The sequence below is a fragment of the Gorilla gorilla genome, chromosome 5, assembly GCF_029281585.2.
Source record: "Gorilla gorilla gorilla isolate KB3781 chromosome 5, NHGRI_mGorGor1-v2.1_pri, whole genome shotgun sequence".
Lineage (NCBI taxonomy): Eukaryota > Metazoa > Chordata > Mammalia > Primates > Hominidae > Gorilla > Gorilla gorilla.
In genome coordinates this window covers 75,286,420-75,300,779 of record NC_073229.2, presented here as the reverse complement: position 1 = coordinate 75,300,779, position 14,360 = coordinate 75,286,420, and the positions used below count along the sequence as shown (strand labels likewise).

At 36.8% G+C, this 14,360-nt stretch overlaps 1 protein-coding gene across 7 annotated transcripts in view; it reads right to left on the bottom strand.

The window, feature by feature from the left end:
* The window catches only part of PRIM2 (DNA primase subunit 2), a 424,713-nt gene that overhangs the window by 135,829 nt on the left and 274,524 nt on the right, over nt 1-14,360 (bottom strand). For all 7 annotated transcript variants that reach the window (XM_063707683.1, XM_055391887.1, XM_055391888.1 and 4 more), the window contains one exon: nt 2,323-2,390. In XM_063707683.1, the coding sequence (XP_063563753.1) occupies nt 2,323-2,390 (68 nt within the window). The remainder of the gene's footprint in view (nt 1-2,322; nt 2,391-14,360) is intronic.

Below are 14,360 nucleotides of genomic sequence, written 5' to 3'. Positions count from 1 at the left end.
TTATATATCTACAAATTTACATAAATAGAAGTGGCAGAAGGAAAAATATTTGTAAGGCTGTAGAGGTGAGTGAGCAAAAAGCATGTTGTGTTAAAGGAACTTCACAGCATTTGGTGAAATTAGGATCTCAGTGTTAAAACAGGAGTCCAAAGAGACAGACAGCCCAGGCCTCTTCCAGAAAGACCTCTTATGCCAAGCTAAGAAGTTCGGACTTCCTCCAGAATGAAATTGGAGAGGCAGAGATGGGTCTTAAGCCAGTGAATAATATAAACACATATGGCAATGATGTGAAATATATTAGAAAGGGCAAAGCAAACAGACAAGATGCTATGATAGCAAGAGATATACTCAAGAGATAAAATTGCCAACAGAGTTGAATGCGGCAGGTGGGCATTAAGCAAGAGACTCAAAAATAATTTCTGAGATTCTTAACTCACTAACACAGAGCTCTAGTAAATTTAACAATCATGTATAAATGTTGTTATACATAAAAATGTATGCTATTCAATCCCTGCTGAAATATTAGACTTGATCAACCCAACAAAACAATTACACAAAGGTTACGACTTCTTCGTAACCCAACAAAACAATTATACAAAGGTTAAAAAGCTGTCTGGGAAGGAACAGTTACTGGAGAGCAGGAAGAAAAGGCAAGGAAAGTGGAGAGGGGAGGAAGAAAGAAAGGAAAAATAAAGAAATACTAAGAAAGAAAAAGAAAACTAAAACTAAAACTTTCTGGTGAAAGTAAAAATCTATCCACACTTCTGAAAGAGAAGTTTAAAAAGAATTTTTCAAAACCATAAAGGAAAACACTATTGGTGCCTGACTACATAAAACCTGAAAATGTAGGTATGTTGACTAATACAATTTTAGAATTTTAGAAAAAAAGTATGTAACAAATACAACAAAGAGTCACTATCCTTTAAAGTATGTAAAAGCAAATAAGATCAGGAGATGCTATCAATAAGTGAGCAAAGAATACAGATAGTTAATCCCACCTCAAAAATAAGGAAAATGAATTATTATTACCAACAAAATGCACAGGATCACAATAGTATCTCTATGTCTAACCTATTAGCAACTGTTTTGACTGCCCTATCTTGTTCAGAGTATAGTTACATGGCAGTCTTATACAAATATAAGTGTATAGATAGAATAAGATTTTGAAAAAGAAATATACATATACACTTAAATCTTTAAAATGGTTCACGCCCTTTGACAAAGTAATTCCAATTCTGAAAACCTACCCTAAGAAAATGATCTAAAATACAAATAAAGGTTAATATATAGCATTATTTTATAGAAGGAATAAAAAACCGGAAATGGTCTAAAGCTTCCCAAAGGGAGATAAATATGCTATAGTACAGATATACAAGAAAATATAATGTAGTCACTAACAATGATGTTTTTAGAAAGATTTTAATACTAAGGGAAAAAATATTACAATATTTATAAAAATGGAAAAAAATAGTCGCATAAACTATAATTTCAACACTAAGTAAAAAACAACAACAACAACAAAAACATAGAAAGGGCAGGGTGTGGTGGCTTATGCCTGTAATCCCAGCACTTTGGGAGGCTGAGGCAGGTGGATCACCTGAGGTCAGGAGTTCGAGACCAGTCTGGCCAATATGGCGAAACCCTGTCTCTACTAAAAAAAAACAAAAATTAAACAGGCGAGGTGCCCCACACCTGTAATCCTAGCTACTTGGGAAGCTGAGGCACAAGAATTGCTTGAATCTGGGAGGCGGAGGTTGCAGTGAGCGGAGATCGCACCACTGCACTCTAGCCTGGGCGACGGAGCAAGATTCCATCTCAAAAAATAAAAAATTAAAATTAAAATTAAAAAACATAGAAAGGATAAACATTATTTCTGAGTAGTAATGATAGGTTTTTCCTTTTCCTTTCCTGTATTTTCTAACTTTATTTTTTAAATAATGAGACTATATTATTTTTGTATTTAGAAACAAACTCCATCTAACTCATCTATCCTCAATAAAAGTATGCCTTAACCTTGTATTTACGTAAATAGCTCATTCATTTGAGATCTTTCTGTAAAGTTAGTTATCTCTACCCATTTAACTTAAACTTATCAAGCAGTTCAGCACACTGTTGTTGAATTAAAAGAGCTTTCTACAGTGCCCTAAATAAAGTAAGGGTAACAAGTACATGGTATTAAGAACTTCAATTTGAATAATGGAATGAAAGCAAGAAAAAAAAATAAGTTTTTAGTAATTGAAGGGGTTTCACCACTTTAATATACTTCATTCACTTTACTGCACTTGGATTTATAAGCATAACAAGGCTGTGCCTTTATATTACCTGAGGTGATTGAGCAGAGGCTGAAGTCTTTCATCAGACTGCACAGCAGGCAAGGACCTGGCTGTTAACTAAAAGCAGGGAAGAAAATTAGTAAAAACAGCAAAGGCCGAACACCGAACATATTTGAATACTAAATGTAAAACGAGCTGAAGGGCAGATAGGGAGGCAATACTTAAAAATATAAGGTTCTATTTCTCTTTTTTCAAATCAAGAAATTATATAAAAACCTGACACATGGCCGGGCGCGGTGGCTCACGCCTGTAATCCCAGCACTTTGGGAGGCCGAGGCGGGTGGATCACGAGGTCAGGAGATCGAGACCATCCTGGCTAACACGGTGAAACCCCGTCTCTACTAAAAAATACTAAAAATTAGCCGGGCGTGGTGGCGGGCGCCTGTAGTCCCAGCTACTCGGGAGGCTGAGGCAGGAGAATGGCGTGAACCCAGGAGGCGGAGCTTGCAGTGAGCCGAGATCGCGCCACTGCACTCCAGCCTGGGCGACACAGCGAGACTCCGTCTCAAAAAAAAAAAAAAAAAAAAAAAAAAAAAAAAAAAAACCTGACACATTACGTGATCAAAGCTAGCTACATGGTTCTAAGGACATAGGGTATGTCACTAAGTTTAAAAGTAAAGAAAAAGGTGAGCAAAACAGAGAGTAAAAGGGAGTGTCCTGAGTTCATGAAAAAGCATTCACTTATGAGACTATTATCTTTGTAAATAAAAATGGAAAAACTTCTAAATGTAAAATTGTATAATAACCAATCTTGTAGCACTGAGTCCTAAGATGATGAATAAATTGGAAAGATAAATTCTGATTTATAGCTAAGCCACTGTGAAACTGGTTACATACAGAAGTGTATGTACTTTATTCTGTCAGCCACATGACTATAAGGAACCAAGGATATCTTTTAAGTATACAGAAGCAACTCAAAGTATTTAATATTGAAATATGACCTCAAATTGAGCTAGGAAATAAGAAGTCAGAGCCAATACTGTGTACCAACTTGACAGCATATCATCAAAATGTGAATTTATGATCTATTTTATTACAACAATATTAATTATATATCTATGTATCTCTATTTTCTTCTCTGTTCTTAAGAGAATACCTTTTTATAAGAATTTGACACAAGGAAATTAAAGACATTCATTCAAAGTAATCAGATAGCTTGAGGTAAACTTAATAAAACATCAAAACAAAAATAAAAGATAAATGTCTTCAAGATTCAGTTATGATCAAAATGGTTCTCATATTTTACTAATCAATCATTTAACAATTCACAAAAAAGAACCTTAAGACAAGCAACAAACTGAAAGATATCCTTTGGGTTTATATAGTGTATCCTCTCTTTTTAATTTTTTTCAAACATTAATTACAATTTCCTAAAAATGGAAAACAGACATTTAATTCATCAAATCTAATTTTTATATTATGCAAATAAAACTATCATCTAAAAATATCTTTTATATTTTTGAAAAAAAGTTGACCAAAGTGCCATATTCTGATAATAATGGAGAAGCTTTCCCGATTTTGTACAAGAGTCAACACGTCGACAGTTACTAATTTAAAATACAATAAAGTGAGACAATTAATTAATCTGCTGCAATTTTAGCACAATCAACAGACTTTCAGTATCCCTGAAAAATACTAAGTATTAAAATACTAAGTACTAAGTATTAAAAAAATACTAAGTAACATATATGTAACATATAAGATGTTATCAAGGTTATCAAATTCTATAAACAAAACACTTTAATACTTTAATACATCCTTTATCTGTTAATGTCAAATCCTGTTACAAAATGCCATTTTCATTGTTCAAGAGATTTCATGTCTCAGAACCAAAGCTGTGTTCTAAAACGATTTAAATGATTTATCTAGACATTTCAAAAGTCAGTTCTCTGAAAACAGAGCAGACAGAGTGGGCTTTTTCAGTCACTTCTGTCAATCTATATAGTATGCTTTCTAATAGAGGCAAACAAAAAACACCTCAGTAACAGCAAAATATTCTAGACATCTGTTAAGTCCATATAGGAAAGATTTTCAAATCTACCCCTTCATCTTAATTTCAGTCTTCATTTCCTTTTCCCTAAACTATTAATACACCTCCACTGTTGCTTCTGCTGCCATTCTCGCCCCTTCCCTAATTTATACCAAGGTCAGAGTGAAATTTTCAAAATGAAAGTTAACCACACCCCTAATTAAAATCATCTAGTAATTCCCTCTGGCTCCCAGGGTAAAGTTATTACATCAGTCTTTCATCAGACCTTTTCTTAAAATTTTCCTTTTAGGCGGCATTACTGAAACAATAGGCACAGAATGATTGACTGGCTATACAGCTTCTGCCAATTCCACAAAACACAATGACAGCACATCAGGTAGAAATTTTCCATAGCTCCAGTTTTCTGGAACACATGTGCTCGATGATTTGAGTTTTCCCATCCTCCCCTTCCCGCCTCCAACTTACTTTCGAGATTGAATCTCTGGCAAGAATGATTCCTAAACCAGGGAGAGGCCAATGCTCTGAGTAAAATTATTTCAAGGAAGATTTTTGAGTTTTCCAAAGGTTTTCTTTTCAACTTTTAAAACAATTAGCGCTTACAAAAAGAGCATGCATCTCTTCATGTTAAGGATATGAAGTAATAAAGCTATTCCAAAGCTCTTTAAAGTGGCAAACCCATCTGCTAACCTTTTGCTGACAGAATTCAAACTTCATTTTAGGAACTGTTGGCTCCATTTCTTCTGAAATTTTTCTCTGAGCTAACGTAGTTACTACTTACATCCACTGGACTGTGAGTGGTAACTGCATCCCTAGCACTTGCAACACAACAGATGTTTAGTTTAGCAAGTATGTAATTTCATTAATTGATAAAAATGAAAGTATATGTCTATGTTTCATAAAGCTTTTCAAATTCCTGCTTTGAGCAAAACTAAATATAAATCAAAACTAAACTAAGTAACAATTATCAAGCCTTCCAAAAAAGCAATACACTGTCACAATGAGATTTTTAGCATTTCCTCTACAACTAGAAAGCTATATCTATCCAGGTTAAATCGACTTTGGCTTCCAACTATGTTTTAATTTTTTTTCTTTTTATAGAAAACACAACAATGTACCGGACACATAAATCACCAAGAATGAAAGAGAAGGAAGATCTATCACAGTTTGCATCTGCAAAGCCTAAACGAGTTGTTTAAGTTTGGGCTATTTCATGGGAACCATCATAGAATTTGGCATAACTTATAGCTTATTTCTCATTATTGTTGAAAGGTTAGGGGTGAGTTAAGATGTCCTTTCATTATTAAAACTATATTAGCACACTGAATTAACCAATACAGTTTCCACTGTTTTTAGACAAGTGTAACAGATCACTAACTCTTATATAAATCTCATTTTAAAAATTAGTATTACTGGGTAAATTTTGCCTTTTGACATCTATCTGGTTACAAAAATAATGCATTTTACCAACTAATAATCCTCCATTAAATGCCAATAAATCAGATGGTTACTCTAGACTTCACCACTACACAATATATCCATGTAACAAAATTACACTTGTACCCTTGTAAATTATAAAAATAAAGAAAAATGCCAATAAATGTCAAATACGTTCAAAGTACAAGAGACAAAAGAGAGTCTGGAGGTGCCTGATCCAACTTTGTCATTTTATGCATGAGGAAAGCAGGTTCCTCAGGCCACAAGCAACTAGTTGCTGGCATGGCCAGAAGCCTTCACCTAATCTCAGAGCACTTCTGTCTCCTTTGAGTCCCTCACCCCTCAAAACAGGACAGCACTCTTCAAGATTCACTTTACCTCACAGATTTTCAGTCTTCAAGATTCCCAAATTTTTTCATGGAAAATTTCTTCACATCATTTGGGATTTGGCTCAAAAATCACCTCCACACAGAGGCCTTCCCTAACCTTTGGTGAAGGGTAACTGATGCTTTACCAAGGGTTTAGAATTTTATTTCTCAAGATATACTATAACACGCACCACCAAAAGATTGACCACAACATAGTTCCTTCTTTTTTTTTTTAAGACAGAGCCTTGCTTTGTCACCCAGGCTGGAGTACAGTGGTGTGATCTTGGCCCACCGCAACCTCCAACCTCCGCCTCCCGCATTCAAGCAATTCTCCTGCCTCAGCCTCCTGAGTAGCTAGGATTACAGGTGTGTGCCACCATGCCCAGCTAATTTCTGTATTTTTAATAGAGATGGGGTTTCACCATGTTGTCCAGGCTGGTCTCGAACTCCTGACCTCAAGTGATCCACCCGCGTCGGCCTCCCAAAGTGCTGGGATTGTACACGTGAGCCACTGCACCCAGCCATAGTTCCTTCCTTCTAATCTATGTCTCTCTGATTTTTGGTGGAGGGGGCTGGGTCACTAAATGATTGTTAGAAATAAAGCAGAAATATTGACTAAATCTATACTTTCCCAACAAAGGTTTGGTAAAGCAGTAGGTATTCCCTAACTCTTCGTAAAGCAGCAGGGTATTCTAACCATTACTCAGGTACCTCACAACATTTATCACTATCTGAAATTATCTGATTAATTTTCTTACTGTGTCTTTCTCTCATCACAAGAATATAAGCTCTGTCAGGGCAGGAACCTCTTCCATCTTGTCATCACTTTCCCCCGACTGCTTAGAACAGCACATGGTATGGCATGCAGTATGTACTCACTAAGTTTTGTAGAGTGAATGTAAGGTTTACCCATCTGAAATATTTCCAACAGAGGCATAGGTTTAGAAAAGTCTGCCCTAGACACTGATCCTTTTGGTCTTGTATTTCTAATTGTTTTCATTAGTAAATATGTCCTATCAAGGAGAGGAGTCATATGCGTTTCTCTTTTCATTTCCAGCTAAATGGAATATCCAAGACCTTCTGTTAAAATGAGGGCAAATGCACTACCCTGCAGTGTAGTTGAAACCGTGACCTCCTGGTTCAAAAGAAACAAGTAGCCCAAAACTAGCAGTCCAAAACTCAAATTATGGATTGTCAACTGAAAAATGATGAGGTTCATAAATCTGGAAAGAGAAGCTTTATTTCTCATAAAGGGTTGCAGCCTGCCGGATGGCCATTCTGATAGACTAGGAAGTGTAGCCTCTGCCCGGAAGCCAGAAACAGACACTTCGAGGGAGGAGCAAAGGAAATAGGAATTTATGCTGAACAGGGTAGCCAAATACACATATTTAACAAGCTATAGGAGGAGTCATGAATATTTATGAGAGGAGAAGCATGCACACATGCAATTAAGGTTCACGTCCCTTCAGGAGTCACGTGTAAAAAAATGGCGGCATTAGCATGATCCAAAGGTGGAGCTTTCCGGCATCGGATGGTGAAGCAGAGAATATGAAAACCCTCACTGCGCATCCTCCATAGACTGGCCTGAACCACTCTGTAGTTAGTAGTCTCTTGTCAGGAGGGAATGTTGGTAAACTGTTGTGTGGAAACTGCAAAGGGAAGGGTGAGCATCAGGTGGTTGGTTGATATCAGGGATGGAATGAGTCTTTCCTGAGGCGAGTGGATTTCCTGAGGGCTCATTTCTGTTTAGCCTAATGGCAGTTAGCAAGAGATGGGGCATAATGAGGCATGTCCGACCTCCCATTCCATCATGGCTGGGAACTCAACTTCCAAGGTTTCTCTAGGGTTCCCTTGGCTGGGGGGCTTAAAATTTTACTTTTATTTCTTAAAATATACTATAACAGTCACTACCAAAAGAGTGACCATGACATAGTTCCTTCCTTCTAATCTATGTCTCTCTGGTTTTTGGTGGAGGGGGTTGGGTCACCAACTGATTGTTAGAAATAAAGCAGAAATACTGGCTGAATATATATTTTCCCAACATTATTAAAAATTTCAAACACACAAAGTTCAAAGTCGTTTACAGTGAACAGCCATTTAAAAGAACAAAAAAACCTAACCAGCCAAGACTGAGACTGCTTCAAAAATTTATATAAAGTAACTAAGGAACAGACAGTGTAAATATGACTGTATTCAAATAAGACTCAGACCAATGTAAAGAAATAGCCTTTGTTATTTAAATCACAATGCTAAAATAAAAGTGTGTGTTTAAACACCTTTCAAGATATTATTGCTAAATAAATAACTTGTAGCTCCTGGTAGGTTAGTTATTTTGAAAGAGAGTCCAAAATATCTGTCTCAAAACACCCCACATAAAAAGGACATAAAGTTTTAAAAACACTGAAATCCGGCCAGGCACAGTGGCTCATGCCTGTATTCCCAGAACTTTGGGAGGCTGAGGCGAGTGGATCACCTGAGGTCAGGAGTTTGAAACCAGCCTGGACAACATGGTGAAATCCCGTCTCTACTAAAAATACAAAAACTAGCTCGGCGTGGTGGCGGGCGCCTGTAATCCCAGCTACTCAGGAGGCTGAGGCAGGATAATCGCTTGAACCCAGGAGGCAGAGGTTGTAGTGAGCAGAGATCACACCACTGCAGTCCAGCCTGGCTGACAAGAGCAAAACTCTGCCTCCAAAAAAAGAAAAAAAAACTGAAATCCAATAGTAATTATAAGGTAAATCTACTCAAATATAGAAAAATCTGGATGTCGGCCGGGCGCAGTGGCTCACGCCTGTAATCCCAGCACTTTGGGAGGCCGAGGTGGGCGGATCACGAGGTCAGGAGATCGAGACCACGGTGAAACCCCATCTCTACTAAAAATACAAAAAATTAGCCGGGCGCAGTGGCGGGCGCCTGTAGTCCCAGCTACTCGGGAGGCTGAGGCAGGAGAATGGCGTGAACCCGGGAGGCGGAGCTTGCAGTGAGCCGAGATTGCACCACTGCACTCCAGCCTGGGCGACAGAGCGAGACTCCGTCTCAAAAAAAAAAAAAGAAAAATCTGGATGTCATATCTTTTCAAGAGTAAAGCAAACAGAAAATATTTTTTCTTTTTAGACTTCCCTCTTAAATTAGATTTGTTTAATATAGCTAAAAATAAACTTGATCAGGATGGAAAAGGTAATTGTTAGAATTACATTCTCTATTCAATAACACTTTTTAACAAGTGGGGTAGGAAGCAATTTTGGTTGCACCTAGGAAAAGCAAGAGGAAAGGAGACTAGGGACAGTGAAAGCTTTGGTTTTATCAGAGATATTCTCATCCTTTCCTTGGATTCAATCCAAGAAAGTTCTGAAGCACATACAACCCTCTAAATTTATGCCAAGGAAGAAGTAAAGCTCTGGAGACTGAATCACTTAACATGTTTGCAATTCTGTTTCTTAGACTTTAGCTTATCTCTCTTTTCATTGTATTGGTTCTGTAAATAACTAGGAGAGACCAAACCTCCCTGCTTCCAATCACTGACCTTTGTTACAGATTAACTGGCCTTCTTTATTGTCCTTACCTAACTCAGACCAGATGGCACCCAAGACTCCATGACAGTTACATCTTCAATGTGGAATGTTAAATATCTTTCCAGAAAGAAAAAGACCGCCTTAACTAATCAAATCATTGTAAGTATGCATTAAGCCTAACATAGAAAGATGTTGAAATTGTGTTAAACTTCCCTACGTTTTGTCTATATAAGCAATCTTATGCTTTTACACTTTGGAACACTGCCTTCCATTCTTTGGAGTCTGTGTTTCCCGTATGGCTAGTCCAAACTTTTTGCTTGAGTAAACCTTTCAACTAGACTCTGACCCTTTTGATTATTTTAGGTTGACAATATGTTAACACTGGTTAATTCCTAGAGGTAAATACACGAATGTTCTACTATTTTGCATACATTTGTGTTTGCAATAGTTCAAGAGAGGCAGAGAGTGAAAACTGACTTATTTTCTAGCAGGGTGAGGAACGGCTTGGAGGAGGGCAAACTAAAGTAGAGGCAAAGAGGTCAAAAGGGTGGCACATGCAGTGATCTAGGGATCCAAGATGAAGAGCCAAATTATGGCAGAGGCAGTAGGGACAGAAAGGAAGACATGTACATAAGAAATATGTAAAGGTATGCTCCACAGAACTGACTATCAGAGAAGGGGAAGATGGAGAGGACATGCAGGTAGGTAGATAGCTCTATCAGCTGCAAGATAGTGGCTACAGAAGAGGAAGGTGGGAAATGAAGGAAAATTGTAAGTTTCATTTTAGGCATGCTGAATTTGAGGTGCAACTAACTAAGAGGTAACTAGATATATATGGATGTAGAGACCAGGAGAGATTTACATTTAGATTTAAGTGTTATCAGCAAATAAGTAGCAGATAAAGCCATGAACTGCCTAAACCTTCCCATATTATATGCATAAAACAGGGATGTCCAACTGTCATTAACTAGTAGCTCATTAGAGCACTATGTTGAGGGTTCATTCTGTAGAGAAGAAAAAGTATTATCTTTCTTTCCCATCACTAGGTTCATGACTGAGAGTCCTATAACAAAAGACAGATTAACAAGAGTAAAACATACAAATTTAAGTTTTACGTGATATGGGAGCCTTCAGAAATGAAGACCGAAAGAAAAAGGGAAATGTGTGTTTTTTATGGACAGTTGTGCAGAAGTATGACTGAAGGACCAAAGGGTATAGTCTAATGGTAATTAACTGGGGGAACTTAGCAAGTCCTGTTTGTTCAGAATCTTCTCTTTGTCCCTGTGTCTTCAGATATAAGACAGGTTTAGGAAGGGCACATCTCTAATGAAGGTTTTATAACCTACCTCAGGAGGAGGTTGGCTAGGGTTTATGGCCTGCTTCAGAAGAGAAGGAGCCAGGAGAAGGTGAGAATGACCTTGTTTCTGTTGTTCCCTCAAATGCCAAGAAGTATGTCCTAAATGCCATCAGTTACAAGCCACATCCAGGAAACAGTACATATTGAAATGTCTGCTCTGGATAAGGAATGGGAGATTAGAGATATCTGTCGGGCATGTGCCATTCTTAGCTGGAACAAGAAATTTTGCCGATAGACTTGAAGTTGTGTAACATTGATTTTAAGCAATTATAGATTAGTTAGAAAGCATAACCAGCAGCTCCTATAACTCTTGTTGTACACCTAGAATAAATGAATTTCACTTTGTGAAAAAATGTTCCTCTGCCTCCAGCTATGAAGCTGACTGTTGCGCTTAAAACCCCCTGAAGGATATTCTGCTGTTAGCCAATTGCTATTTTGAAGTAGAATTGTTTGAAAGGATTGAAAAGGGCCTGTAGGAAGAACATATTTTTCATGATTTTCTTTTTCAAATGATGAGCACGAAGGGAGGGAACAAGAATACACAAGGAGGTAAATACGTAAGCAAATATGGTAAATGGTTCTTAAAGAGTCAACAGACATTTTAAAAGCAAAGGTGGCCCAATCTGTTGAAAATGAAGAACAAGAGGGTGGCTTCATTTTAAAATAATAAATCCCTTCTCTGAACTGTTCACCCAACACTGGCGAAATTAAAACACATAAAAATGACAGGAAAACAATGCTCACTTGGAAAATATTGCTCAATTTTGTTCTCTGGTGTTTTTACCCTCTACCACTCACTTCAGCTTCCTTACAAAAACTCAAGAGGAATGACAATATCAAGAAATCCAAGACAGGTAATCAGTACAATTTAGGTCCCTTCTTTTCATTTAATATTGCCTATTCAAAGAACCAGAATAGTACTCTCTTACAGTGGTATTAGGGCAGTGGCATTTATTACTTACAAATGACAAAGAGATAAATATTATTTATTATGTAAAATGACAAAGAACCAAATCTACGTTTATTTTAATGGAAAATAAATAGGGAATATTTTTCAAAATGTCTTTGCATTCTCCTCATTTCATACAAGATTTGAGATGGCTCCTACTGCATTTTATAACTCCCAAGAGTGCCAACTCAAAATCTAGAATGCCAACACTTTTCTAGTAAATTAAAGATGAATAGGTTATGCTTATATATGTATTCTAAGAGATAAACAATTTATAGATCAGGAAAACTTTTTTTAAAAATCAAAAGGCAACAATTTATTTAAACAGACCTCACAGCAACAAAAAGATATAGCTTTAAAGAGAACAGGTTGTTCAACAGAACTATCACTTTTATTACTGGGACCAAGGCAGATGTCAAATAAAATTAACTTTTACAAGCAGCTGCTCTTTTAACTTCATTGATTTTAACAACAGAAAATCCTGTGTCTTTTGAACTACATTTTCTTATAATAGCAACAGATCCCAATTACAAACCCCAAACTGTGAGATTCCACATTACATTTCCCCTTGCTCCTGGAACCAAATTTGTTCTCCAGTTTCATGTTCTCCCTTGGCAGGCTGAGATGCTGTTCATCACTAATCATAACGGTCTAGTGTTCAAATGCCCACAGCACTTTTTGGTTTCCACAGGGCTCTCACACACATTATTTCAGGTGATCTTCACAACAGAGGTGGTTTCATCACAACAATGCTTTGATACACGGAAATTTCTCTATCAGCTGACTGCAAACATGATTTTCAATATGTAAGCTCTAAAAAGCACCCAACGACCTTGTCAAGCAAAACGCATAGATTCCATTTGAGCTCTAAACATGCCCAAGTAGTTTAATTTCCAAAGAATATTAAACAGTGCAGAGTTAACAAGATATTTCCAGTTCAGGGGTCTGGATGATATGAAGAACCAAGGAAGCAAACCTGGGAATAGTGCAAGCAGACATCCCAGTGCTGATTTTTGATCATGAAACCTATGGTGTGAAAAGAAGCTTGTTATTCAAAGGCTAACCTAAGCACCCTACTGATGCTCTACATCATTTAGAAATGTAAAACAATCGCTTGAGCAAGGGGAAAAAAGATATTAAGAGATATGCAGTGATAAATGTACATGGATCACTGACTTTTCTCTCTTGGATATTATCTCTAAGGCTCCTCAAGGCCTCTCAAACTGTTCAGCCAAAGGTACCTGGAACATTCAAGGAGGGTGAACAACAGGTGATCTTTATGCCCTAACCATCAACTTCCTTTAATGTCATATAGTTATCTTAAAAGTGTATACAAAATTTACATTTGACTCTAGAACATGTTCTTGCTTTTACTATAAATATGTTTAATTATTTTACCACTGAGTAACACAGTGCCATTGTTATCCTATGGTTTTATCTATTCCTTAGTATATTTAGCCCCATACATTTGGCCATTTTATTACTTTAGAAAACATATTACTACATTTTTACTCCGTACAGCCCACGTGAGGTAAGTCTTTGGTGGTACAATTGAGGCTGCGAGTTGGCTGAGACAATTCTGGATCTTTTCACTGTGTCATTTCATGTGACTACCACCGTTCAGAGAGACAGAGATGACATTTTTTTCAGCCAAAAATCGTTTTATGCAAAGACTCTAAAAACCATTTAAATTCCTAGATTTTTCATTCACTTAATAAATTTGTGAGGCAATAACTGAAGTTCTAAAATTCCTTATTATTATTGTTTTTCATTCATCATTTTTGTCTCCTAAACATCTATACCATATTTACCTAAACATATGTTTGTCAATTTCTTATTTAATGTAAGAAAATAAACGCTTATCTAGGTTTTCCAGAACCAAAACTGTTCCTTTACTGTTTATTGTAAGCATGAATCTTGCACAAAATCTTTTTATGTGGAAGTTTCTCATAGAAATTCCTAAATACGCACATAAATTCTACTATGTACACTGGAGTTACCAACCGTATCTACAGGCTTCTAGTAAATGTTTAAAAGACGGCCCAGACTGAATAGTGGGTTTCACAGTGCATGTTGTTTATCTTCTGTCAGCAGTATAGGCCATGATTCCTTTAACTTCCTGCTGAGCCTATTTCCAGACATATAACCTGCCCATTCCAGACATATAACCTGCCCATTACACTGGCAATCTTACCATTTTACCTAAATATTACTAAACAGTGTACCACTTTTTGCAAACATTAAAGATAATCTATTCTGCACTAAACTTAAATACATTCTTTATTAAGTAATCTAAAATCAATGTCAAAGATCCACAATTATATTAATTACCAAAGTGAATAGACACAGAAAAGACATGTATATGTAAATATACACTATCATTTTCTGCAGGAACTCTTTTTCCCCCAATTTGGACT